General features: G+C 30.9%; 1 protein-coding gene across 1 annotated transcript in view; it reads right to left on the bottom strand.

The window, feature by feature from the left end:
* The window catches only part of LOC142329496 (uncharacterized), a 73,921-nt gene extending 47,388 nt beyond the window's left edge, over positions 1–26,533 (bottom strand). The window contains exons 1-6 of the mRNA XM_075374169.1: positions 25,924–26,533; positions 22,455–22,645; positions 18,678–18,770; positions 11,545–12,887; positions 9,364–9,478; positions 3,523–3,686 (exon numbers count right to left, since the gene is read on the bottom strand). Of these exons, the coding sequence (XP_075230284.1) occupies positions 3,523–3,686; positions 9,364–9,478; positions 11,545–12,887; positions 18,678–18,770; positions 22,455–22,645; positions 25,924–26,068 (2,051 nt within the window). The 5' untranslated portion in view covers positions 26,069–26,533. The remainder of the gene's footprint in view (positions 1–3,522; positions 3,687–9,363; positions 9,479–11,544; positions 12,888–18,677; positions 18,771–22,454; positions 22,646–25,923) is intronic.
* Between the last annotated feature and the right edge of the window lie 1,164 nt (positions 26,534–27,697).

Below are 27,697 nucleotides of genomic sequence, written 5' to 3'. Positions count from 1 at the left end.
TAATAAATGATGGAAGTGAATTGGAATTTTTTGATAAGCAGGTTCAACTTTTTTCTTTTTTTCTCTTCAAAAATAACAATAAAAATGCATATTTTTACATTTACATAACAGTAACCAAATAACATTAAAAATAAATTATTATTATTATTATATTTATTACCGAAAATAAAAAAAGAATTGAACATGCAGTCTGAAACTATTACAAAATTTATTTATGAGAAATATTTGCCTTGTCAAAATAAGACAAAAATAGGTGGACCTAAAACAATTGTAGGGATTGATGAGTCTGTTTTCTAAAAGAAAATATAATAGAGGACGAATATTATTACATCAGGGGGTTTCTGAAGGAATTTGTCATGAAACAAAAGAATGTTTCATAAATGCTGTTCCTGATAGAACAAAGGAGACAATTTCTACAACTGTAGCATGTATCGAACCAAGTACTAGAATCATATCGGATTTATGGAAAGCATATGACTGTATATTAGATTTAAAAGGTATAAAATACAAACATGATGCAGTAAATCACAGTGAAAACTTCATTGATCCAAAAGCAGGTGCACATACCTGAAGTACTGAAAGTTTATGGTGCAAGCTAAAAATCTCAATAAGAAAAGAATGTGGTAATAGACATGAATTGTAGGATTCATATTTGTGTGAATTTTTGTGGCAAGAAAATAATAAAGGAAATATTAGTGAAATTAATTTAGATTTAGCTTTAGATGTTAGTCAAGACATGTGAATAAGTACAGTGTGTTTATGTATTATTTATTTGTAATAAATATATTAATTATTTTTAAAACTGTTTTTATTACATATCTAAAAAAAAGGGTTATTGGGCTGTTTAATAAAAAGTTACCAATCTCCGTTGCAGAGTGGAAGCATCTCAGTCTTTTATCTGGAAGTCCTGGGTTTGAATCCCGGTCAGGCCATTTTTCATATGTTACAAAATTCCACTTCCATATCCCATCCACAAGCTTCAAGCTTATAAGGTATAATCAAGCAAAAAAAGTGTATGTTTTGGAGGTTAATTTGGTAATTAAAAAACAAAAAAATATTGGGTTATTTGGTTACTTTCTGAAAAAAGAAAAAGAAAAAAGTGGTACCTGCTTAATGAAAAAGGGCTATGAAATTTTCTTAATTTTTTGGGTCCACCTTGCAAATTTTGATGAATTGTTGACTTTTACACATGTTGAGTTTGTCATAAGATATAAAAACATATTGTAATAAATAAACAATAATTTTATGAAAATAATTAAGTCAGTTTTTAATCATATGTAACATACAACTGTAAGAGAGATAAGAATGTAAAATCAAATTTATTTAGATATTTTATTTATTATGAGGTCATATTTACTTATGTTTTTATAATTAAAAAAAAAAATAACAAACTTAACATGAGTATACAAAACATAATAATTTAACACACAAACTTAATAGAAACTCTTAGCAGTTATTAAAAAGATCCAAATGTCTTAAATTGGTCTTACTTAATTTAAAATAGTAACAATAAAAAATAACTTAATTCATAAATGCTAAGTCAGTGTGCAAAAGAAATCTTTCTAGCACAATTAAAAATCACATAATTAATTTTTGTTTAACTATGTTCTCATGGTTTCATTCTGATATGACCTGTCTGTTACTAGAAAATAATCAGCCACTTTCATAAGTAGAGGTGTTAATTCTTTAAAAAAGCAAAATTCTGCAGCTTTAACTCAATTCAAGGATTAAAAAATGGCCTCCACTAAAAATCAATAATAACAATATGAAGATACCTTCTTTTTAGTTATTTCATACAATAAAACAACAACATTATATTACTTATTTGTTATAAAACAACAACATTATATTACTTATTTGTTATATCTATATAATATAATTAAAAAAAAAAAAAACATAAATAAATACAACAAAAGAAAAATATGTTATTTGATTTTCACAAAAAATATGTTTACATATTACTGTTGCATATGTCACTCCCTATTATTGCTCGTTATCTTTATGTATATTATATCTTTTGGTTTTGTATTCACCTTTTTCATAATAGAAGTATGAACTTTCAGCTTTAGTTTTTAGTTTGTAACACTTGAGGAAAGTACTGTGTACCAAATCAACCACTATGATTTTTTTAAATCTTATTTTTTGGTGAAAATCAAATAACATTTTTTTTATGATGATTTTCATCAAGTAATGGCTTCATCCATAGATTACTTGATTAAATAAATTTAATACTGAAATGATAATAAAATAAGAAATAAATACATGAATATAAGTGTAAAAGTATAAAACTAAAAAGTTATAACACAGAAATGAAAAAATTTTAAAAACACAAAATAATATAAAAGAGTACCAAACGTTACTTTTAACAATGCAGTGAACAGAATCTGTACAAAGCCAGCAGCATAAACAATTTAGACAATATTAAACATTCTTTATAAGTGAAATATGTCAAAACATTCTACAGAGCATAATTCAACACCCTACCAACACATAAATTTGTTCTGTAAAATCAAAAGAAAAAGTAACATCATTATAATAATCCATAATTTCATAACCCAGCATATATGAGTGTGTGCGCAAACTGCATGAGTAACTGGGTTATACTCAGCATATTTGAATAGTCATGTATGCCCTGTGAAATAAATTTTATTTACCAATCTCACAAGCTATTACAGCTTATTTAATAAGAAAAAAATTATTAAAAATGGTCACTGGAGTCCTGCACCGAGTGTTCAAAGATAAATGAAGTAAATCCACTCAAAATAAAATTCAATAAATAATTTTTACTAAAGAAAACACTAGAATTTCAATAACCTGACGACACTAAGGTCATAATGTTTCTAATACTTCTACTCTACTACTAAATCTCTGTTTTAGTTTCAGAAGGTGCTTAAGTTAGACATCTGCTCTTTAAGCACATTTTTTATTCTAATCCCAAAAATATATACTTCCAGACTTCACAAAAAAAAAAAAAAAAATAAGAAAGCTATCAGTAATCAATGCAGATCTGAACAATCCAAATATGAACATGTACATAAATTATGACTTTGCAAGACATAAGGGGTTTACCCTTACCTTTGTTAATATCGGTATATACAGGTACTTTTGAAACTTAGCTAGTTGCTTATTAACTAATTTTAACATAAGTGAAATCTTTCCTATATAAGTTTACCATCTACTTTCGATTTAAATTACTCTGTGTTTTTTATGGTATGATATAAATCTAAAAGCGATGTCATGAGTTAACAAGTAAGTGCTATAATGATGATTTTGCATGGTGTGATCACAACTGCTATGAGGTTCGGATTCGTATCTTAGGGGTTGTTCTGTTAAATGTCAGGTGAGACATATATACACCCCGATAGTGCTGCTTTTTCATACTCAGTTAATTGCAGAAATGTCCATAGTCTGTTGGTAGTTTTAGCACAAAGAAATCCATTTTTCTTTAATAGTTATAAATATTTAAAATCTGCTGGTTTTTTGACAGAAAAAGATTTTATTATTAAAAGCAATAATTATTACATTATTAAAATAAACTGTCCAACATATTTCAATGTATCTATCTTTATTCTGCATAAGTCAGTCTTTTGTATTATAAATGAAGTCTGTGAACCTGATCTTCTTGATGAAACATCAACACCTTTTATACTAAGTTGTGTTGTAATGTGTTGTTTATATGTATAATCCTGTAATAAATAATAATATTATAACTATATAAATGTCTTTAGTAGTTTGATAGAGCCTATTATAACAATGGGTTTGTATCAATGGCATTATGAGTTTGGTATTATAAGTTCTACAGGAGTAGATGATGAAATAGATTCAAATTGCAGCGCTGATGTCTGTGACGTATTGGATGATGAGGTAGGCAGGTAAACATGATTTATTTGATTATGATTCTGGCCAGAATTCACAGTGGTTACCACAAAATTCAGATGAAAGTGACATTGGTATTATCGAAAACGAGGTATGTATTGGCAATATCAATCAGCATGTAGATAATATAAATGCAGTTGTAAATAATCCAGTTAATGAGGAAAACCGTGATGTGAATATTATTGATGACATGAAAATATCAAAAATGAAAATAGACCTGATCAGTATGTACATAACGTTAATGTAATTATTAATAATGCAGTTCAAGATAGACAAAATGTAAATAGTATGGAAACAATTTAACAATGGAAACAATTGAGAATGTAAATAGCAGGATTATAGAAAACAGCAGTAAACGTGTAAAGATGTCAGTAGGTCTACAAATAATATAGTACCCCACAACTACAACTATAAAGAAAAAATGCTAAAATTTGTAAGTGGGTGCCCACTGTTATGAATGAAATGAGAAATTTCATACATACACTTTTGTCAAAAAATAACAATATTACAGGATCACTAAGGACAAATCAAAAATTAAATCCAGCAATTGTAAAACAGACAAAGTTAAAAAAAGAAGTGGATCGTCTGTAAAAGTAATACTGGTGTACTTGTCACAAGTTCACCAGTATTACTTTCTCCATTTAATTAAATGGAAAGACAAGTGTGATGTCCTGATGCTGAGCATGTGCAGTTTTACCAAATTTACAGATAAGGGATAAGGTTGTAAGAAAACCAGAAATGGTTTTACAATATAACTAAAAGGAGTTATTGACTTATCAGATCAGATGTCATCTTAAAGCAGTCCTCCATGAAAGGCCAAGTTGTACTATAAGATTGCAACTGAAATTTTACTAAACACATCTGTAGTAAATGCACTTTTATATACAAAAATGTCAAAATATAATAGACAACATTTAATAACTAAACTCGTAAAATTGCAACTGAATCACCTTGCCATACGAAGAATTTCTTAACAGCAACAAAAACAAGAAAAGGCTGCATACATTGTTACTTGAAAATATCAGCACGTAAAGGAAGACAATGGCTCAGAGCCATTGTAAATGTGTGAAAACTGCTTGCCTTAAGACATATTGTAATGATTGCTTTTTTAAGATTATTAAATAAAGTGTAAAACAAGGTGTTGTGAAGAACAATGAATGAATAAATTAGTAACAAAATTACAATTTATAGTACTCATAGTTATTCCAGTACAGTTTTTGTTATTGAGTTTTACTATGAAAAAGAATAAGTTTTTACATTTACAGGATGTTTGTTTCCAAAATTAAAGCAGATAATTCAATATTTTATTAGTATTCTTTCATACATTATGTCTTCAGTGCTCTGAGGTACGTTTTAGTACCTCACATTCTTCTTGACTGTGTAGTTATAATAAAATATGGATGAATTTTTCTAGTATAAAATTAGATAAGCAACAAAATAGGCCAATGCACAAAAATGATTTAGCATTGAGTGATGGTTCCACAAACATAGCACTCAGTGCTATGGTATTCCTGCAAACAATTTTTTTACTAGTGATAAAAGTTCAAATTCCTCAATTTTGAATTTAATTTTGCCAATCTCCGTGGTGGAGTGGTAGCATCTCAGCCTTTTGTCTGCAGGTCCCGGGTTTGAATCCCAGTCAGGCATGGTGTTTTTCACATGTTACAAAATTCTATTTCCATATCCCACGCACAAGCGTCAAGCTTACATGGTGATATAAAGCCAAAAAAATAGTCAACTTAAGACTGTTACAAGCAAGTTAGTTGTTTGAAAATGGGATAAACTAAAAAATCTTCCATAAAACATAATTAAATTGCAATAGAGCAGGACTACAGTAAATATATTTATTTTACATATAATTTTTGAATATAGATTTGATATAGTTAGATTCAAATCATTTCTCTTTTATTAATTAAATGAACTGCCTTCTTCTTACTCTGTAATATATGAAACTGTTACAATTCAGTCACCAGCTGACATTTATTTTACTTATTATTAATCTGTTATATTGTTTAATGTTAGTTCAATTTATTATTCATAGGGTAAACATGTACATATAGGAGATTATACATATTTATCAATGTTATATTCATTACAATAGAAAAGGTGTTAAACATAAGCCAGCAATTCATTGAATTATTTCATAAACATAAGTATGAATCTGTGACTTCAAAATCAAGGAACAGTTCACCATATATTTTGGTCCTCCGACCATGTATACTACATAAAATTGCAAGAATCCTTCCTCATTGACAACTTCATATGACCAAGGATCACAACAGCTAATTCTATATTATCGTAATATTTTCAATTTACTGTGCATATTTTACATTACTATTAACATGGAAAGGGAACAATTCATTATACAAAGAGGGCTAATACAGGCTGCCATAACCAGAATTGAAACATTCATTCATAAATATGATCCCTAATTAGGTGATATTCATATTTTATAAATCAAAATTAGAAATCTTACTGAATTGCGGAGTTATGACATTATTCAATCACAAATTGAATTAGAATTTAATGATGAGGCTTTAGATTCAAATCTTATATTAGTCGAAGATTTGTGTAATAAAGAATGTAAATGGCAACATTTAATTAACAGCCAGAAGAAATCTAGTCAAGAAGTTAGTTCAATTAAACAAACACAATTACAGCCTATAAATTTACTATATTTGAAGATAAAGTGTTAGAATGGCCGTATTATTTTAATAATTTATTGATTTAGTACATAGCAGAGATGACTTATCTAATCCAAATATTATTATTTACATTTTTCTTTAAAAAATGAAGCCTTAGCTCTTATTAAAGATCTCCCAATAACAAACAAAAATTATGTTATAGCTCTAGAATTGCTAGATGATACAACAAATATTTAACTGCATCTCATAATGTTAATTTCATCATAAGGTTAGATTCTATAAAAAGAGAATCGATAGATAATTTATCAAAATTTATTAATGAGATTTCCTCATGACAATTTGCTCGAATTAATGCATCTTCCTGTCAAGTCATATGAATTGGTCCACCAATTTCTAACATTCAAATTGAACTATAACACTTTAAGATTACGGAATGAGAAATTATCAAATGAAAGGTTTTCCATCCATAAGTACTTTTATATTTTCTTAATTCCAAACAACTTTTAGAAAATTTTAACTCATTCACTTCAAACAAGCAAATAAATACAGAAAACAAAACCAAAGATCGTTGTAAAAATACAACCAAACGCTTTAATTTGCATCATAATAAACATACTGTTAGATATTATGCTAAATTTAACTATAATCAATGCTCATTCTGTAACTCAAAACATTATTTATACCAGAGTAAGGAATTTTTAAACTTGTCCATTGATGATCATAAAACCTATTTGAAAAATAATAATTGTTCTAATTGTCTGTGTAAAGGCCATTCCACTAATCATTGTTATTCAAAAAATCAATGTAAGATTTGTGCTAAGAAATACAATACACTCATCATTCATATGGATAAATTTAATGATTCTAAATTAGAAAGTAATAACTCTTAAATTAATACTTATTGTTTAATCCAAAAATCAGTAAGAGAAAATCTGGTAGAATTCATTCATTCATATCGTGTTGGTAATGTAATGAAGAAAAACATAATCGAAGGAAAGTTAAAAGAACATAATTCATGCTATTCTGGGCATCAACAAATCCAGATGAGACAACAAAGGTTGAACTTTGAAAAACAGTTTTTACTGAGAAATCACAACCTACAGTGTATTGATCAAAAAATTTTACAATAATAATAAAACAATATTCACAATATTCTAAGAATAAACAAGATCATTCAAATATAAATGATAATCATAACTGTCGTAACAAGGTGACATTATTTATAAAAATAGATCACATAAGTTATCTCTTGATAATATAACTCAAACGAAGCATAAACATTTGCAGTATCTGAAAAGGGAAAACTCTTTTCTTAACATTAATATAAATTTAAATGCATTACCTTATTCACAAAACAAAATCCTAATCATCAAAATGGCATTAAAGGTACAAACAATAATACTGATCAAAACATTCAAACGAAGAACAGAACTACATCGGTTCTAATGATGTACTATCACTACCGCAAACAAATCCATTCAATCTCGTACAATTATGATTCGTCATGACGGGCAGAGGTCTAAGACTTGTGCATAAATTGTTTATTACCATACTCTAATGACTGAGTTTATTATTTGCATATTTTATTATTACAATTTCATTTACTTTGTATTTCGTATCATCATTGTATTTCATATTATTGTTTATAACTAGTGTGTTAATCATGTTACACTCTAGGACAGTCTATATGAATATTTACTATACTACATACATGCACCTTGCATCTTGTACATACATACAATGTATACATAAATATTACAAGTATTATTCATTACAATTGTATGAGGACTTCCTGATTTATGTATGCAGTTTGAAGCAAGCATTATTGTTTCCATAAACATTTTTTAAATATGTACTTTTAACTTTATTCATTGTTCTGAACTATGGCATAATCTATACAGCACTATATATTACTTTTATTAATTGACTTTTTATGGAATACATTCAATTACAATCATATTATTGAGACTATAAATCACTTATTTTCATGTTATTATTGTAACATTACAGATAATAAAAAATCATAACATGATTTTTTGCGGACAGTATGTTCAGATTCAAATCATTTCTTCTTTATTAATTAAATGAACTGCCTTCTTACTCCGTAATATATGAAGTTACAATTGTCACCAGCTGACATTTATTTTACTTATTAATAATAAAATTAATAATATCTTATATTGTTTAATGTTAGTTCAATTTAGCATTCATAGAGTAAACATGTACATATAGGAGATTATACATATATATCAATGTTATAATTGATTCATTGAATTATTTCTTAATCATAAGTATGAATCAATGACTTCAAAATCAAGGAACAGTTCACCACATTCCATTAACATATAATTTTACAAACCTATACAAAAACAAGCAAAGATTAGTAAATTGTTAACTGGCTTTAACACTTTTCCTGTCCCTCTAGATCCCTAGTAGCATAGATCTGTAATTTGTTACACACAATATTCTATATAACTCTTAATTCAGATTCATAAATTGATTAGCCAAAAAGTACCAGACTCCTTTCTCACTAAAAACATTTTTAAAAATAGCTTATATAAAATTTCACTTTTCTAACAATTCAGGAAATGGAAAATTAATAACAGAAAGTGAGACACTTTGCCCTTTATGTAGATTAGTACTTAAGCAGTACATCATTGCTGATTTAAATCTTTACAGCACTTTTAAAACATAAATCCTTTTATCCATTTAAAGATGTGTTAAATAGAATCCCTTGAAACATATTTTGAGTATCTATCCAAAGTTACCCTAATATTGTTAAAATTACTTTCAGAGCAGAAAGAATTCTGCTATGAAAGAGACTAGGCGCTATGGAATTCACCTGTAATGTGGAATGTACATTAAATATATCGTTAGATACAGATAACACATACGGATCCACACGCCCTGAACCATGACAGTATAGTGCAGAACAGACTCTGGGACCTATAATGGCACTGCTCAATTTTTTAACATGTTAACTTAATAGATCAGAACCAGTAGTGTGAAGAAGACGAGAATGATTTCAACATACTTAGTCATATACTGTGAACACAAATAATAATGTACCACAACTGCCCATGCAATTATTTTGGCAAACTCATGCGACTATAAACACACATTGTTAATCATATTATGTTAATCATTTAATAAAGTTAATGAAAAATCAAAATTTACTTAATAAAAAAACAAATATTTGATATATAAACAAATCCATGAAATATTTAAACATTTCTGAAATCTATCATAATGTGTACTTATGATAATTTGTAAATAGATACTTTAGTTTATGAATGACCGATTTTCTTATGAATGACAGCTTTTTCATTTTCTTCTATTTTAAAAAAAAATTTTAATCTAAGATGCTTAGTCACATCTTTAAAACTTTTGTACACATAACATTTCAACTTATCTAAAAAATATTATTTTTTTATTCTGTCATTTTACATCTTATCAATTTGAAATAATTGCAACAATTTATATTGTTTTTATTCACAATTACAATGGAAGTAAAATCATGAAACCTCAATATTGTTTTGTAAAGAATATCAATGAATGTGCTATACAACAGCATTTTTTTTCTGTTTATACCATAATTACAGCAGGTAAAATATTCTTTTAAAATTAATAATGGCAATGTTTGAATGCAGTACTGGTTTATGAAGATATGTAGAAAATTATTCTATTGACCCTAAGGGAAGCAGGAAACTTGTGTGATTTAACTGTTATGAAGACAGATGGTTCAGCAATAGACCCATGTATACAAGCCTAAAAATTTGTACTGCTGTACAGAATTCACCAACACAGGGCAAAAGGGATTTTTACCATACTGGTAAATTCAATTAAAAATCAACATGCTGAAGGAGAAACTGAAATGTGATAGAATGTTGTTAATGCCATGTGAGCAGAATTTCAAATTTCTATCACAACAGCAGGTATACAGATTTTAGTAAATCTATCATTAATCCCAATTATCTATTTCAGAGATTGCTTTAAAGAAAAATCCTCAAATTTTAAATGGATAAATAAAATTACAAGTAAATATTATTTACTTCAACTTTAGTTGGGCTACATATATTTCCTAGTAATTTTCAGTGCTGCATCTCAACTCGTATAAGAATCACTGGTTTTGCTCCTCCTGTTATCCCCTGAGGACTACGTGGGAAAAATCACTTTTTACTGATAGTTTAATTCCTAACGGAAACATATCTGTTACATTTCTAGTTTCCAGATCTTCTGACACCACATTTTTTTGAACAACATATTTTTTCCCATATAGAAGTAAAATGATTTCTACTAACTTTTCCAGAAGACTCCCTTGGCATTAATCAGGAAAATGTCTGATTAGTGGATGGAGATTTACTCATGACTAAGTAGGTGAATATACTCTCTTGTTTTTATATATATATATATATTTATATATATATATATATATATATATATATATATAATGCTTTTGGAATAAAAAAAAAAGAAGAAAGGTAAGTGTCATTTCATTTACTGTGTAATTCTGTACTTGGGTTGTTTAAGTTGGTTTTTGATTATAAAAATAAAATATATTGGTACAGAGGAATATGGATCTTATAAGTACTGACTTTAGAAAAAAAAAAAAATATCTTTTGAATCTTTTTTTAAGCATTAGGGATGACTGAAAAATATCCTTCCTTATTCTCTAAGGAAGATATGTACCTATAAAGTAGCTCTTTTCAGCTCCTATTCAATTTAATCCCTTTGAGGATTGTACAGAAAAATAACTTTTGCTTATATTTTCTAAAAAATAATTCACAGATCTTGAGAATAAATCAATTAAATTCCAGCTTTTTAATTATTCAAGCTATGGAAATATTTGAGATAAGCCAGGTTTTCTAGCATCCCTTGACCAATGCAGTCCAACATTGTATCAGTTTTTACAGAATGATTTCTCCATAGACACAAGATTTATCTGCCAAACCTCTTCCAAGAGGTTTACTTTACAGTAAGTAAACCTCACTGTTTACAAACTGTACAAACAAGTTCTATTAACTAAAATGTCCATTGAGCGACAGGGGCTGGATTTTTTGATACTCCGACAACAGCATCAGGATGATGATCTTTAATATGATTAGCACACTGTGTGGATTGCCTAAAAGCTTTGCCACAGACTTGGCACAGATATGGTAACTCGCCTGTGTGTATGCGTCGGTGTCTCACAACATCACCCTTCTTAGTGAAACCACGTGAACAAATGTCACACTTAAAAGGTCTTTCACCGGTATGCGATCGCCTGTGGACACCAAGATGGCTGCTCTGTGAGAAACCGTCACCACACATCTCACAAACATATGGCCGTTCTCCTGTGTGCTTACGCATGTGTTTCTTAAGATCACCCTTACCAAAGAATCCCTGAGGACAAACATTGCACTCAAACGGCCTGACAGGATTATGAGTTCTAGCATGTTGTTTCAGAGAAGCTTTTTGTGCGAATGAACGGCCACATATCTGACATAAGTAAGGTTTGGTACCCGTATGCAAATTAACATGATCTCTTAATAAACAACTAAAAGCAAACCTTTTACCACATGTTGGACAAATAAATTTCTTTTTTGGTGCTTTTAATATTTCCCCATCACTATTATGTATTGATGTTCTATGAACTTCCAGTGCAGCTTCACTTTTAAACATTTTATGACATTCCTCGCACTTAAATCCGACATTTCCAGCATTAGTACTACAATTACCATTTAAATTACGTAAAATTTCACCTTCTTCATAATGACTTTTAATATGAGCTAATAATACACGATAATCATTACAAATTTTATTACAATCTTGGCACATAAATCTACCGTCTTTATCTCTATGTGCTTCATTACGGTGTTTAATTAAATCACGTTGTAATTCAAAACTTAATGAGCATAATTCACAATTAAATGTCATTTTAATTTGATGCTTTTTCTTTTTATGAATTCTTAAACTACCCTTCGATGATAATTTTTTACCACATATATCACAGTTGTGAGGTCTACATTTTCGTTTAATAGGTTTCTCCTTCGGTGGCATTTTAAAATCATCAGCTTCTTTATCACTATCATCAATTCTATGATCAGGACTATCATTCCAAAGACAGTTATCACCATCATTATTATCACTATTTAGAATCTTACTACTATCATCTACACTGACAGTAGAATTGTCTTTTTTTTCTAAATTACTTTGCTCCTTTACTGAATCATTTACCTTCAGTAAAGGAGATAATCGTAATGAAACTGGACTTGATGATATTGGTAGTGAGGAAAACATTTTTGGTTCATCAGTTTTCAGTGGTATCTCAGTAATAGTCACTCGTGATACTTCAATATCATCAGGAACTTCAGTTTTTACTGCAACCTATAGAAAAATTTACATAATAAATTAATGAAAAGTTATTTTTTGGGACTGAATTTTGTTCAAGAATAAGTTTAGATCAATGAACCACCAAATTAAAAAATGGAAAATTAGGTTCTCTTAACCAAATGTATTTTTCAACAAGAATAAAATCATTAGACTTATATCGAGATTTAAAAATATTTTTTAACTACAAATCATAGTACTTTACATCAATATTTTCACTAATACATCAAAATGGACAGGACTATCTTTGTAACAATTGTCATTAACAAGGATTGTTCTACTCATGGTTAGAACAGTAAGGCAATATCAAATATACTATTTTAAGTTGGTACCAACTTAATAATGCTACCAACTTTATTTAACTGTCATTCTCATATTAACTTGGTGATTCATTTACCTTTATTTTTAAAACATATTTATAATTGTAAGTACATAATCTTTTTTACAATATACTTCAATTCATTACTAGTAAATCTTAAAATTTTCAAATTATTTTTTACATTACTGATATTTTATTTGTTTTTAAATGTTTTGTTATATTGAATAATTTATATTTATTATTTTTAAATGCGTATATGAACTCAGTTAACGGATTTTGAAAAATGTATTTCTTTTTACTTGCAATATGAATAACATTACATCAGTTACAAATGATTTTATAAACATTGCATTTATTATAATTTTGGTAGGGTTTGTTTTGTTTACAATAATTCTATTTAAATAAATTTTGATGAACAGGATATCTTTTATTAGTTTACATAAATTAATAAGAAAAAACATTCTGTTATCCTAAGTAACAGAGAGTTGTCAAGTTAGAGGATCTGGTGAGTATGGATGTGTTTTTGTTGCGATCTGTGCTTTTTCTTGTGTTTATTGGTTCCATGATTTAATTATCTGATTTGGACATTACGTATTGGTCGGGGGAATTTATCTGGAAGTGTTTTTAAAGAAGATTGATTTTTGGAAGACAGATTTACTTTTTATTAAGTTTTTTTTAATATAAGCAACTGTATTGCCATTGGCAATAAGGTACATTATTGTCTAACTGCCACTGTTACGTATTAGTGCAGGTTAGTGGATGCATTTGTATTCGGTTGTTTACAAACTGGGGTGGTTGTTATCGGGTTATCAGTACGGTATTAGGTTATCATTATCAGTAAGTGATAACATTCTGGTATAAATAATTAATAATTCTTTTGATGTTTGGTTCTTACTGTGTATTTATATACAGGTGTTTGATAACTATCATATTGAGCACAAACTCTACATAGTAGATAAAGGAGATTTTTCCTATTCTTATGGAGGGTGAGCCAAAGAAGACAGCTGTAGTTCTTCTTGAGCCTATGACTTCCAGACAGGAGGACATGGAGGTCATGCTTGGCCACCACCTGCTGACATAATGGTAGAGGACTTACACCCAGACCAAATGTGGTGACTAGGAAAAGTACGAAGAGGATCATGACGAGGCAATCCCTCACAGAGGAGGAGGATGTCCCTCTCGATGCCCCATGGAGGAGCATGATGCCCCATGGTATCACAGAGTTTTTGAATTAGGTGCTGGTCTCCACCAGAAGTTCCATGTAGTTGCCCATGTAGTCGAAGTTGGGTTAGGTGAAGTTATCGAAAAACGAAGCCTTGATATTGTTCTTCTACAACACCCTTATGTGGTCAAGGGTGATCTGGTAGGTTTCCCAGGTTAGAAGAAGTTTTTCATTGGCGACAGTAAATCTACCGTTCTGTGCAGAAAGACTTTAGATAGCATCTTTATACGGCAAGCCTCCTTGCCGTATATGTAATGCAACAATGCATCACATTGTTGTCAAGCTTGTTGTGGATAGTCTGGAACTAGTTGTTGTTGGTTCGTACTTTCAGTAGGAATCCAACTTCTTATAGGTGCTGATGCGAATGCCAAATCGCCTCTTTTGCAAATTGGGATCACAGACAATGGTGGCGAATTGATCAAAGGTTTCATCGCACAGCACCAATTCAATGTTTTTAATGTAGCCGGTGAATTGTCTACTTCCATCGGTGCAGTTGAAGAAGAGCGGAGGGCCTTCCATGGTACCAAAATCAATGTTACCACTGGTAAGGATATCCCTGGTAGGATTCAGAACTGGTCTGTAGTCGATGATTACGCGAGTGATCAAATAATAATTTTTGATTTGGTAGGCAGGCTGTGCGATGTCTATAGGGGGTACGACCCTGTTCAGCAGGGATGCTTCCCGTACAGGCAGGCAGATTGGCCCAAGTTTTCTAATATTCTTATGACCAGGCTTCGAGTTGTTGCTCAAAGACTGGATGAACTCCCGTTAGATGACCTGGCAGAGAATTTTTCTTCTGCGGTAGTTGAAGCCACAGTCGATTCCCAGGGATACGTGTCGAGAGAGAGTAGCTGGATGGTGGATGCAAACTTGACTGTGATGAAGCAAACTGTGGGCCGCTCAAGAGAGTTGCACAGCGTGAGGGTGATCCTGATCAGCAAGTAGTCTTGCTTGCAAACTATCATCTGAAAAGGACCCAGTATTTTCACAAGGTTAGGTTTTCTAACAGTGATTCCTGGCACCTTTTTGTACAAGAGCAGAGAAATAAGGGCTCACAGGGTGTTGTTTATAGAGTTCTTGGTCATAAGAAGAAAAAAGACATTCTTCTGTTGGCTCTCTCAACTCGGGATGGTGTTGTTATAGACAAAGATCGTGTCTTCACTCTTCTGATGAATGATCTGCTTCTAGACAATACTAAGGTTGGTGAAACCTTTTATCATCGATGTTTCCGAAGGGAGGGTGTAGGTTTTCACTCTGGGAATTAGTCTTCTGAGATTAGATTACTGAGGAGGAAGTCCGCCAATTACTTTGTATCCTGGCTAGGAATAAAGCCCCCAAATATGATTGTATCACAGTGGAACTCCTTGTTCACATGTTGCCAATGATTGAAGACATGTTTTGTCCAGAGGACACACAAAGCATAACGCTAAAAGGAGTTAAAGAATGGAAAGCGGTTGAGAACTACGTTAAGAAGGTGATGAATAAGCTATATATTTATGAAGAGTCCCGCCAGGAAATGAGATGTTGGAGGGTGCCAGGGTGGATAGACCCATGGCTGAGCGCTTAGAAGGCCCCCTGAGTAGTGTTGATTGCCTCTGTACAATGAGGCAGAGGGCACTCCGCATTTTGGTGCCTCACAATGTGACACTCTCCTTTACCAGATTTACTGCTCTCCAGGAGTGGTCCAAGGAAGGGGAGGTTCGATGAGATAGGAATTTTAGTTGGTAGGGTGCAGGCATACATAGGAACTTAACATCTGGCTAAATCCGTGCAAGTCTGACACTCCCCCAGTTGTGGGGGGTATGTAAATGGTATTTCTCCAACTCATTGGAAAAAAAAAGAAAAAAGGTAGCAAAAATTTAGAAATTTAACATACTAAGAATAAAATAAAAAATAAACATTCAAGCATTCAAAGAAAGAAGCTGAATCTAATATATATAATTTTTTTTATACAAATAACTAGGATGGTCAAATATTTCTAATAAATATTTAGATATAACTCACTTTACAGTTTTATTTTTTCTTTCTTGGTATCTGGTTTCATGGTGTATTATTACTTTTTTAAACAAGTCCTGTTATAGTTATACACTAAAAATAATTTAAATTTTATAAAATCTGACTTGCATAAACAAGAATAATCATACTCATCTCAGTCATGTTGGATAAAAACTGAATGCATCATTATTTAGTAATTCTGCTAATAGTAAAACATATAATTTGATTTACAAATTCTTTATAATTATAAAAAAAATTAACAATAAAATTCTGAAAGTGAATATAATCTTCAAACCTTGACAGTTAATTATATTAATATTAGTGATTATTTTATATTGTAATTTTTCAACTGGGAAAAAGGTATAATTTAAATTAAAAATTTTGATATTAATATATTTTCTATTTTTTTAAAGTTTATTTGCCATAAGACAGTTGTCATATCTGTTGGAAGGTAGAATATATTCCTAAAAAAGCTTTTTTAAATTTCTTTTGCCTTTAATACCTATGTAAAATTTTTACCACCATACTGCAATTACTATATCATCTATTTTCTTCCCTAAAGAGTGCAGACAGCATACATACAAAACACATCATTTCCTACAGAAAGGGATAAATTAATTTATTGCTTTACACTAATCATCCTGATCTTTCATAAGGGTGGCTTCTGAAGTGTAAGTAGCACCAGGAAAAGCTGCTTTCTTTGAAAGAAATGATGTTTCTGCCAAAGTCTGGTGCGAGTGGCTTGTAACTTGTAATCTTCAAGTATGCAAATGTCATTAATGACAGGTTGACATAGCATTGCTATCTGCAAAAACAGTACTCCCATAATTCATAATGGTATTTTCATAGTGTAACTTTTTTATATCTTCTTTTATGACGAATTTTCATGAGACAACAATACTGATTTTACTTCCAACAATATTAAACCATACTATTTTGGTTTGAAGCATCTTAATCAAGCACTGATATGTCATCATTATTATGAGGGACGTTAAATAATTATCAAGACAAACTGATGTAGAGAAAAAAATAATTCATTCAATGACAATAAAATTTTTTAAGGGTCATACTCAACCTTGGGAACATATTTAATCAGCTATTCAATCATAATTAATCTAAACATAACTCTTTTGTTGATTTCAGAATGTCAGCTCTATTAGAAATCTGTATTCCAGAAGAGCAACATACAGTAATAAGCTATAAGAAGGGGTGAAACTGGAAAAAATTTACTGAAGAATGTTGAACCAGTATGATGAAAAGTTTTTAAACTGCAGTGGGCGGAACAGTTTAATTCAGGCAAAACAATTGTAACTGATCTCCATTCTTCTGGAAGACCAGTTGAAGTTTCGACTACCATGCTGAAAATCACATAAATGACCTTATTTGCAAAGACAGGCAAGTCCAAATTTCCCAAATTGCTAGTTTCTGTAATATTAGTGTTGGAACAATGCACTCAATTATTCATGACTTGCTGAATTATCACAAAACATGTTCAGGATGGGTTCCAAGAAATTCCACAAGAAACACTCAAGAAGTTGGGTTGGGAGGTGCTGCCACATCCTCCTTACAGCTCAGACCTCGCCCCATCCAATTTTCATTTGTTCAGCCCACTCAAAGACTTTTTACATAGCAAGAAGTTCAACAACAACGAAGTGGTAAAAAAAGCAGAACAAAAATGGTTCAAACAGCAAAGACTTCTACACTGTGGAAATCAGAAAGTTCACAGAATGGTGGGCAAGTATCTATAAATGTTGCTGTAGACTATGTTGAAAAGCAGTGTAAGTTTCATTGTCATTAAATAAATAGTTTTTCTCTACATTAATTTGTCTCATTAATTACTGAATGACCCTCATAAATATTTATTATGTCTATGTACATATGCATATGAAATATAATTTGTGACTCTTTCAAATAATCAGAATAAGGGTTTCTGGACAAAGCATTGCTCAATGATAGTTTAGATTCTATAAAAAGAATCATAGACAGATGTTAGTTAGTAAATTAAATCTGTAAGAATGCACTATCATTGTACAATGACAAATAAAAAATCCTTTAATAAGTAAAATGTTATTTCTTCTTTAGGTGTTTGCCTGCTACAGGATATCCTGGATAGCTGACAACAATACATCTCCAAATTTCCCAGTGAGTGATGCAATGATGATTAAAACAGACTTGTGAGAGATAACTTATACAACACACAACCCAAGAAAATATTGTACACATGGATTAAGCATGTGATAGATTTACTTGCCCAATCAATAGCATCATATGTTTCTGGTCCATTAATGCAAAGAGGATCATCCCCATTGCTTCCTAACAGATCTTTACGTTCTTCCAAATCCATCTAAAACAAATAAGAAATGCATTTTTCAAATGGTTAATAATTAATTATTAAAACAAGAAACACATTTTGTATTGTTATTTTTAAATTAGTTATAAAAAATTATTAATTAGGCATAATCTACACAATCATTTCATGAAGAAAAAAATGCATTATCTCCATATTATCATATAAAACCAATTAATAATGAATGATTAACATTTGAATCATAAAATACGTCACACAATACAGAATTTAAAATAATACTACTTGTAACAAAAATATAAATTAAAAGACAAGAAGTAAAACAACTCAAATCACATTACAGAAGATTAGAAAACCAATAAACACTGAACAAATTATTACAGACTTTTGGACAAAAAACTAAAAAATAACTACATGTTCTGTTAGTGAACCCTTATTTATCAAATAAACAAATTTCACTTCAAAAATAAAAATTTAACAATAAAGAATATATAAATAATGTGTATCTCCATTTTAAATTATTGTCAATAATTATTACTAAAAGTGTAGCAAAGTTAAAGAAACAAAATTTAACAGATATTGAGATTCAAATTTAATTCTTTTCTTTTACTATGTTTTTGCTTTAAATTTCATAATTACAGGTTTTAACAGTTTAAGGAAAGTCCATTGGACTATCCTTTTGAACGTATATCACCTGTACAAACTATATAACCTTATAATCAGAAGAAGAAATCCATGAGATTCACACAGAAAAATAAGGAGAACTTCAAAGAGGCTATGTATACAACTCAACCAACATAACCACCCACAGCCACTGCCACTATTACTGTCTGTGCGATGCAACTGGCTGTACCTGCCTCTGGTTACTTGACTAAAAAACATAAAATAAGAAAAAAATTGACTACAACAGGAAATGCAAGTAACCATAAAGCACGAGTGCTGCTGTGACAAGGGATGCTAGTGTGTGTGTATATATACAAGGCATATTCATAAAGTAAAAGCCGATTGGTCATTAAAAAAAATGAACTCGTGAGAAAAGGTTTTTACGTACAGTTTTAGTTTACTACTATCTACTTCACTTTTCCACATAATTGTCATTCAGTTCTAAGCACTTTTCATAACGCTGTAATAGTTTCTTTAACCCTTCTGCATAGAAGTTCGCCACCTGGGAATTGAACCAGTTGACAACAGCAGTTTTGAGTTCCTTGTAGTTTTCAAACCATCGTCCACTTTTTCAAATGCAAGAAGAGGAAATAGTCGCTAAGTATAAAGTCGGGACTATATGCACGGTGGTCAAAAAGTTCCCAATGAAAGTCTTGAATCTTTTTCTTGGTTAAGGCAGCGATGTGAGGATGCGCATTGTCATGTAGGAGGATTACACCGGACGACAGTTTCCCACATCGTTGATTTTGAATTGCACATCTCAGTCTGTTGTTTTGCAGTACACGTCAGCCAAATTGTTGATCCATGTTCCATGAAATCAACCAAAATGACACCCTTCATCCCAAAAAATGGAAGCCAACATTTTTTAACTTTAGTACAAAGATTGATTAAACGTTTTTGATTCTGAGGTACTTGAATGGCACCACTGCATTGAATTTGTTTCAATTCTGTGCTGATGTACGATATCCATGTCTCGTCGCCCTTAATAATGTGGGAAAACAAATCATCTCCATTGTGTCGATAGTAGTCCAAAAACGCTTGTCCACTGCACATTCTTTGCTCTTTGTGTTGGTCGGTTGGCATGTTCAGTACTCACCTTACACCACACAATTTGCGATATCTGAGCTTTTCTGTGACAATCGTGCAGATAGAGGTGTGTCCAATATGAGGAAATTAATCAGCCAGAACACTAATCGTCAATCGCCAGTTAGTGAATACTGGTCCTGCCACTCTGCTCTTGTCATGCACATTTGTGCTACCATTTTTAAAATTTCAATACCATTGTCTAAACTTTCCTTCACTCATTACTGTAGGTCCATACACTAAGCACAATTCCCAATGAATTTCAGCATCTGAAGATCCTTTTGCACACAAAAATCGAATCACAGCACGCACTTCACAACTGGCAGGAGAAACGATTGTCGTGGACACTGTGATCAGCATTCACCGGCAGGCAAACGACTACTCAATTAAAACAACTGCAGTGGCTTCATAAATAGCATGAAACTGTGTTCAGACCCACTAATATTTAAATATAAGCCAACAGTCCTTATTTTATGAATATGCCTGGTATATATATATATATATATAAAACATTAATATCTAAAAATCAATTTCTGGTTTTTCATAATTCAACCACCAATGGGGCCAAAACACCAAAAAATTTATATACTGAGCAACACCACATTGATGGATGTACATCAACAACAACAGTTTACAAAATGGCACACATCACCAACTAGAGCAGCACACCAGTGAATAATGGAGCAAAAAAATTAATACTTCTCTCTCCTCAGCAGTCGAAGGTGAAATATTATACTTATAAAGCAACTTGTTCTGACTCACTGATTTATCAACATCCAGCAAAAAACTACTGAAGAGAAATTGATAAAAATTTGTGTACATGCTCTTCTTACAGTGCAGGTGTATATTAAGAAAGGATTTTTTGAAATTCCGAGTTTAAAGAGTTAAAATGGAGTAACAATGAAATTTATTATTTTTTTTAATTTCTCGATAAATAAATATATGAACTTAATTTACAAAATACATTTTTACCTGTATGAATGTACAGGTAACCATTTATAACTAATATTTTTAGGATGTAGGCCAACTGTTTTGAAACCCACATTCTTAGATCAAAGTTTTCAGTCCAAGTTTTCACTGGGACCCAAGGAGCAGAATCTTCTGGCTAGACAGGAAGAGCAAGCGAGTCAAGCCATCACGAGCTAAATATCCCTTAATCATGATGGGAAATGCAAGTAACCATAAAGCATGGGTGAAGGCACGATGAGATGAAAGGCGATAAATTGTTCTTCTTCTACATTTTTGCACGTATCTTGACAATGAATGACATATCAATTTGATATGCAGTGAATTTTCTTCACATTAATATGTAAAAATCAATTTTTGGTTTTTTCAAAATTCAACCACCACTGGGGCCAAAACACCAAAAATTTATACACTGGGCAACACAGACGGATGTGCGTCAACAGCAACAACAGTTTACCAACAGGGATGCATCACCAACAACAGCAGCACACCAGTGAATAATGCAGCAGAACAATTACTACTGCCGTCTCCTCAGCGCTCGAAGGTGAAATATTGTGGGTGAAACTGTGACAGGGGTGTGTATGTGTGTATATACATACATACACAACTGCATACAGAAAGGGAACTAAAAATGAAAGACTTATATTTATTATACAATATATTTTGTTTTTTCTGAAAAATTACAAAATAAAAGAAATATGATAAGAATATTCTTACAATTCAGTGCTTAAATAAAATTTATCATATTTCTTTAATATTCACACATTTAAATATTAACCAACTAGGGTATCTACAACAATAGAACAGTACCATGTAATTAAAGTTATTTATTCAATTTTTTCAAGTGTTGTAAATAATGGGTGTAAATTATAATATCTTCAAATACCAGAAGAAAAAATATCTCACTCACAAAAAGTAAGAAGGTATGAAACAGAAAAAAGCTGTGCAAAAATACCCTTCGATGACCGATAAAGAAAATAATTTACAAGCTATTTAAATAGATATACTTACAAAATGTGAAAGTCCTGATTCCTTTAATCTATCATACAATCCACTATTCACATCATTAATAGTTTCAGTATCATTTTCACAGATCCTTTCAATCACTATATCATGTTTACTAATTATTTGTTTTGGTTTATCAGAACAAAGCGTTTTACCTATCTTGGATTTTTTTAAACAATTTTTTTTATACATCTTTTCTGTAACATACATAAACAGCAATTAGCACATTAATGAACTAAGAACAACAAATAGTTAAGATAGTAGGAATGACTTAAGTGCAGCTGAAGCCATTCCCTCTAAATTATGACTAAAGACAGTACTCATAGTTTAATTTATAATATATTTTCAATTTATAAAAGGTATAAAATTAAATCACCCTCAAAAAGTTAAAGTATGAAGGTAATTCAAACATAAACTCTTTTTCTCCTGTTTAGCCTCCGGTAACTACTGTTTAGATAATACTTCAGAGGATGAAAGAGGATGATATGTATGAGTGTAGATGCAGTGTAGTCTTGTACATTCTCAGTTCGACTATTCCTGAGATGTGTGGTTAATTGAAACCCAACCACCAAAGAACACCGGTATCCATGATCTAGAATTCAAATCCGTGTGTAAAAATAACTGGCTTTACTAGGACTTGAACGCTTCCAAATCAGTTGATTTGGGAAGACGCGTTCACCACTAGACCAACCCGGTTGGGTAATTCAAACATAAACTGGAATATGTTTACTTATCTTTACTGATGTTAGATAAAATTGCAAATAAATTACTTATTTTTCTACATACTTTTCTTCAATAGAAATGCATTTTCTTCATCAGATAGGTAGCTAGCTTCCTGATCCCCTCATCAAAAAACAAGATGGCTGCCCCAACAACCAATATCACATATAGTGCTCGTCTGCGGCATCATCTTCAAATCTTTCCTCTCCTAAAACTTCTTTCAGCAAACCAAACATATGGAAATCACACAGAGACAAGTATGGATTGTACAGTGGGTATTCAAGAGGAATTCAATGAATTTTAAAAAGTTATTGCAAGTCAGAGCTGCTGTTTGCAGCTATGTATTGTTGTGAAGAAGGACGTTGGGAATTTGTTGCCAGCATTGTTTGTTATGAAAAGTAGCCTTGAAATCATCCAGCTGGAAATATTATATCACATTTACTGTCCATTATTTGTGCAGGAAATCAATCAGCTGTCCCAAAACACAGTTGTCGGAACTTTTCCAGCTGATAAGCGTTTCTTGGCCTTGATTGCCAACTCCATTTTTCTACTCAATACTTGTTCTATTGTTTTCTGGGGTTTAGTGGTGAACCCACATTTCATGATAGGTTCAAAAATGCCTCATAGTTCAATGGTGCATGGTTTCAAATGATTCAAAAGTATCTCTCCTTCTTCCTAATATGATTCAGAAGCCACTGACAACTGTCTTTCTGGATATTTCTCTGTGCCTCAGTAAGAAAACGTGGAACCCACCTTGCTGTATTCAAGAGTGTTTGACAACATTGTATGCATACTCCCAGCATTTACACCTTTGATGCAATACCTTTATTGCTTATTACCTTTGATGCAATTTCAGCAACAGTTAAGTGGCAGTCGCCTTCCATAAAGTCACGAATGGCCTGAATGTTGTTATAATTAACGCTGGTCCACAGAAGATGTCTGTTACTTTCATTTTCCACTACATCACAGCCACTTCAAAACTTTTTGGCCCGATCAAACACTTGAGTCTTTTTCAGGGCAGCATCTTCGTATATGCCTGGTGTCGAGTCAAAATTTCAGAGGATTTAACAGCTTTGTTGGCAAGAAATTGGATTATAATTTATTGTGGAATGGACAATGGTACCTCCTGCTCAGACATTCTGCTACTGATGTGGGAACATGACCTACAAGCATGGCTGCCCAATTGCTCCCCTCCACACATATTCAACTATCTACACTGCCCCCCCACATTCACATTCCTGTCTGTGTGGAAAAATTCTGATTCATATTTGAATAACCCTCCCTCATAAGTTACAACCCTCATAACCCTCATAAGTGTTTCTACTGTAAATCAGGAGGAAGTTGTCATTGAAAATCTATTAAAAGCTAATAACTACAAAAACATTAAAGATAATGTCATGACTAAAGGAAATGAACTACACAATAAAGGGGCTTAATTAGAAAGATGATACTCATGATGCTAATTAATTCTATAGGCCTAGATACAGATAAATGTTTTCAATCTCTTTTTTTTTAGTCTCTGGGACCACCGTTAAGTACTGCTTCAGAGAATGAGATGAAATTACAATTTTGGAGCATGTGAAAATGCCATGCCTGACTGGGATTCGAACTCGGGACCTGCAGTTGAAATGCTGAGAAGGTTCTACTCGCACCATAGAGGCAGGATCAACTTTTAAGCTACATCTGGAGAATCTAGTGGATCAATAACATCTGAAAGTAAAAATTAATTTTCTATCATCCTAAATGCAAGATGACATGGACATCATGGTGAAACTACATTTCAGTAATACTTCCTAAAATGTTACATAGTTTTGGGAGTGGATTCTTTATAAAAAAGAGAAAAAAACAATATGGCCTAAATGACTAAAATGTTTTATTTTCCATAACTTAAGTCAATATTTTCTATAAAAAAATAAAGATAAATAGCCTACATGAAAATTTTTATTTTCAAACAGTTTGCTACAGTTTTGTCCATAATGTTTGGGGAAGACTTTTTTTTTAAACTGCCAACTTTTTAAATGATAAATTGAAATGTTGTATTTTTAAACTTGTTTTAGGTTTTCAATCACCTTATTATACTCACTGACACATGGTGACCCAGACATTAGCTGGCTAATGGTTATTCCTGGTAGGTTTTTTAAGCTACACAGGCAACTATGTATAATGTGATTGAAAAGTGTATTGAACTGACAGTGTCTGTTCATTTATTATTTGTGTGTTTATACATTTCATATTGTATCAGCATTAAGATGTGCCTTTTTTTATATATGCTTGAAATATCAGCTGCAAAAGACACTGAAAATGTATGAAGTATGTTAGAAACTATTTACAAAAATTTGATCAATTTTAAAATGTTTACATCGTAGTCTTAAATAATATGTTTGGATTTAAGTTTTTGGATTGAATTCCCTACATTAAATAAAATATATATATAAAGTAATACACATCTTTGCAAACTCATAATGATTTACTTGTCAGCTTATAATTTCTACTTTTCAATTCAAATGAGATATATTTTAATAAATCTAGATAAAAAATTTGATTTACACTATTTTGGCAAGACAGAACAGCCCTAACCATGTTATCCTTTACAAATAACAGTTATTTCTGAACGTTTTTATTATACTAAGTACGCATACAATATTCTAATTTTAAACAAAACCATTAAACTGAAATCAAAAATTTTTTGAAACAAAAATGGGGTTTAACGATAAATATTAATTTAGTTATTTAATAATTACTGCAGTGACATTACCTTTCTTTTTTGAAATTCTTTCTAAATCACGCTCTTTCTGCAAAACCTCCTTAATCATATTAATTTCTTCAACCCCAATGATACTGCTTTTAGCTTTTCTTGGAATTTTTTCTCGTTGCTCTACCACATTTTTCATTTTCGGCATATTAATTCTTTTAACCAATATCACTATTTCAATAGAATAAAAAATAAATGACGAAGCACCGTCATTTCAGAATAAAGAACAAAAAGATAATCACTATTAACTAACAAATCGCGTAACAAATAACATTCGGGGTACCGAATCCATTAATTATTTCAAGTACATAATACTGACTAATTTTACTATCATAATAATAAATAGAAAGGTTTAAGTAGTCAAAACTAACCCAAAACAACAGTATTGTACACATATAAAAAACATCGGTAATACAGCCCCTCTCTCGTGACAATGTTAACAATAAAACTGTTGCCGGTAATCAAAACCGGCTACTTACAAATAAATCCGTAGATTTCTAAAACTGAAGTATCTTAATGTAATTATCTGCAGAAATTAACAAGAAAATTACAGTGATGCAAAAATGTTGGGATCACGAATCGACTTAGATGTTCTGGGTTTATTGGTCATTGTACAAAGTTAATAATAGACTATTAAAACTAAATAATAACTTAATTTATCTGTTCTATTTTCATCAAGAAAAGTTATAATCTTTTTTTAGCAATAAAATTACAATGTAAATTTTAGAACACATGAAATTGTGCTACTAGATAATTGCGGTAGTGTTACACACTTTCTCAGTCGGTGAAGTTCCAGGTGGCATTGTTAACGGCGCCCGTTTGAAGTGGTTAAGGTACGTTCGTACTAAAGTAATGTATTCGGAGTTAATTATTAACAAACATAACTGAAATTATTGATGATTGTTAATATTTTATTTTTTCAGATTTAATACATTTGTAAATTTTATTGTCAAATGTGATGAACTACGGCTATTTGTAAATTTGTATGTTTAAATTATCCAGTTATACAAGTTAACACATCCCAACACTCTTCTCATCAATCTGAAACCTGTATAAAAAATAAAATGTATAAGAAGGATAACAGGGGCAGTGATGAGTTTAAGAAGAGTAGGATAAACGAGAAGGATCACACAAAATATGTTGCAGTTAATGAATAAACCCCACCAGTTTAAGCTAAAAAAACAAACATATGCTAGTCGCATATTTATTGTCAAAACACATAACAACTTATTCAAAAATAATCTTTGGAATGTTGACATTTATTTATAAGTCAACCAAGTACTGACATGATCCACACAAAGTAGAATTTTCATAATTTTGAATTCATTTAACTCTCCTACCTGTCAGATAAAATATTATTTGCTTGCCTATAATAAAGGCCTCATACTTTGGTTCATGTGTTAATATAATAAGCTAACTTATCAAGTTATAATTTTTTTTACAATTTGCTGCATGGACTGCATTTATAAATGTTCAAACATCAGTTTTAATTTTCATGCACACTTATAAATACCATGCTAAATAACACAGAACAAAATTAAGTAAACCAGTACACAAGAAGTACAACAGGTTTTACAAAGATGGTGTCTTGCATCACTGTGCAGACAAGACACTATGCAAATTTTTTAGGCGGATCATGCAAATTAGTATCAAATCTGTTAGAATAGTTGTTTGAATAACATTAAAATGTATAAACTAACTTTATTAACAATCACAAACAATTAATAGTTAATATGTAATATTGACATTAAGTTAATGATGTGTACCATTTGACTAT

Source organism: Lycorma delicatula, chromosome 8 (genome assembly GCF_047948215.1).
Source record: "Lycorma delicatula isolate Av1 chromosome 8, ASM4794821v1, whole genome shotgun sequence".
NCBI classification, from domain to species: Eukaryota; Metazoa; Arthropoda; class Insecta; order Hemiptera; family Fulgoridae; genus Lycorma; species Lycorma delicatula.
Note: the sequence above shows the minus strand (reverse complement) of the source record. Positions and strands in the feature narration are given on the sequence as shown.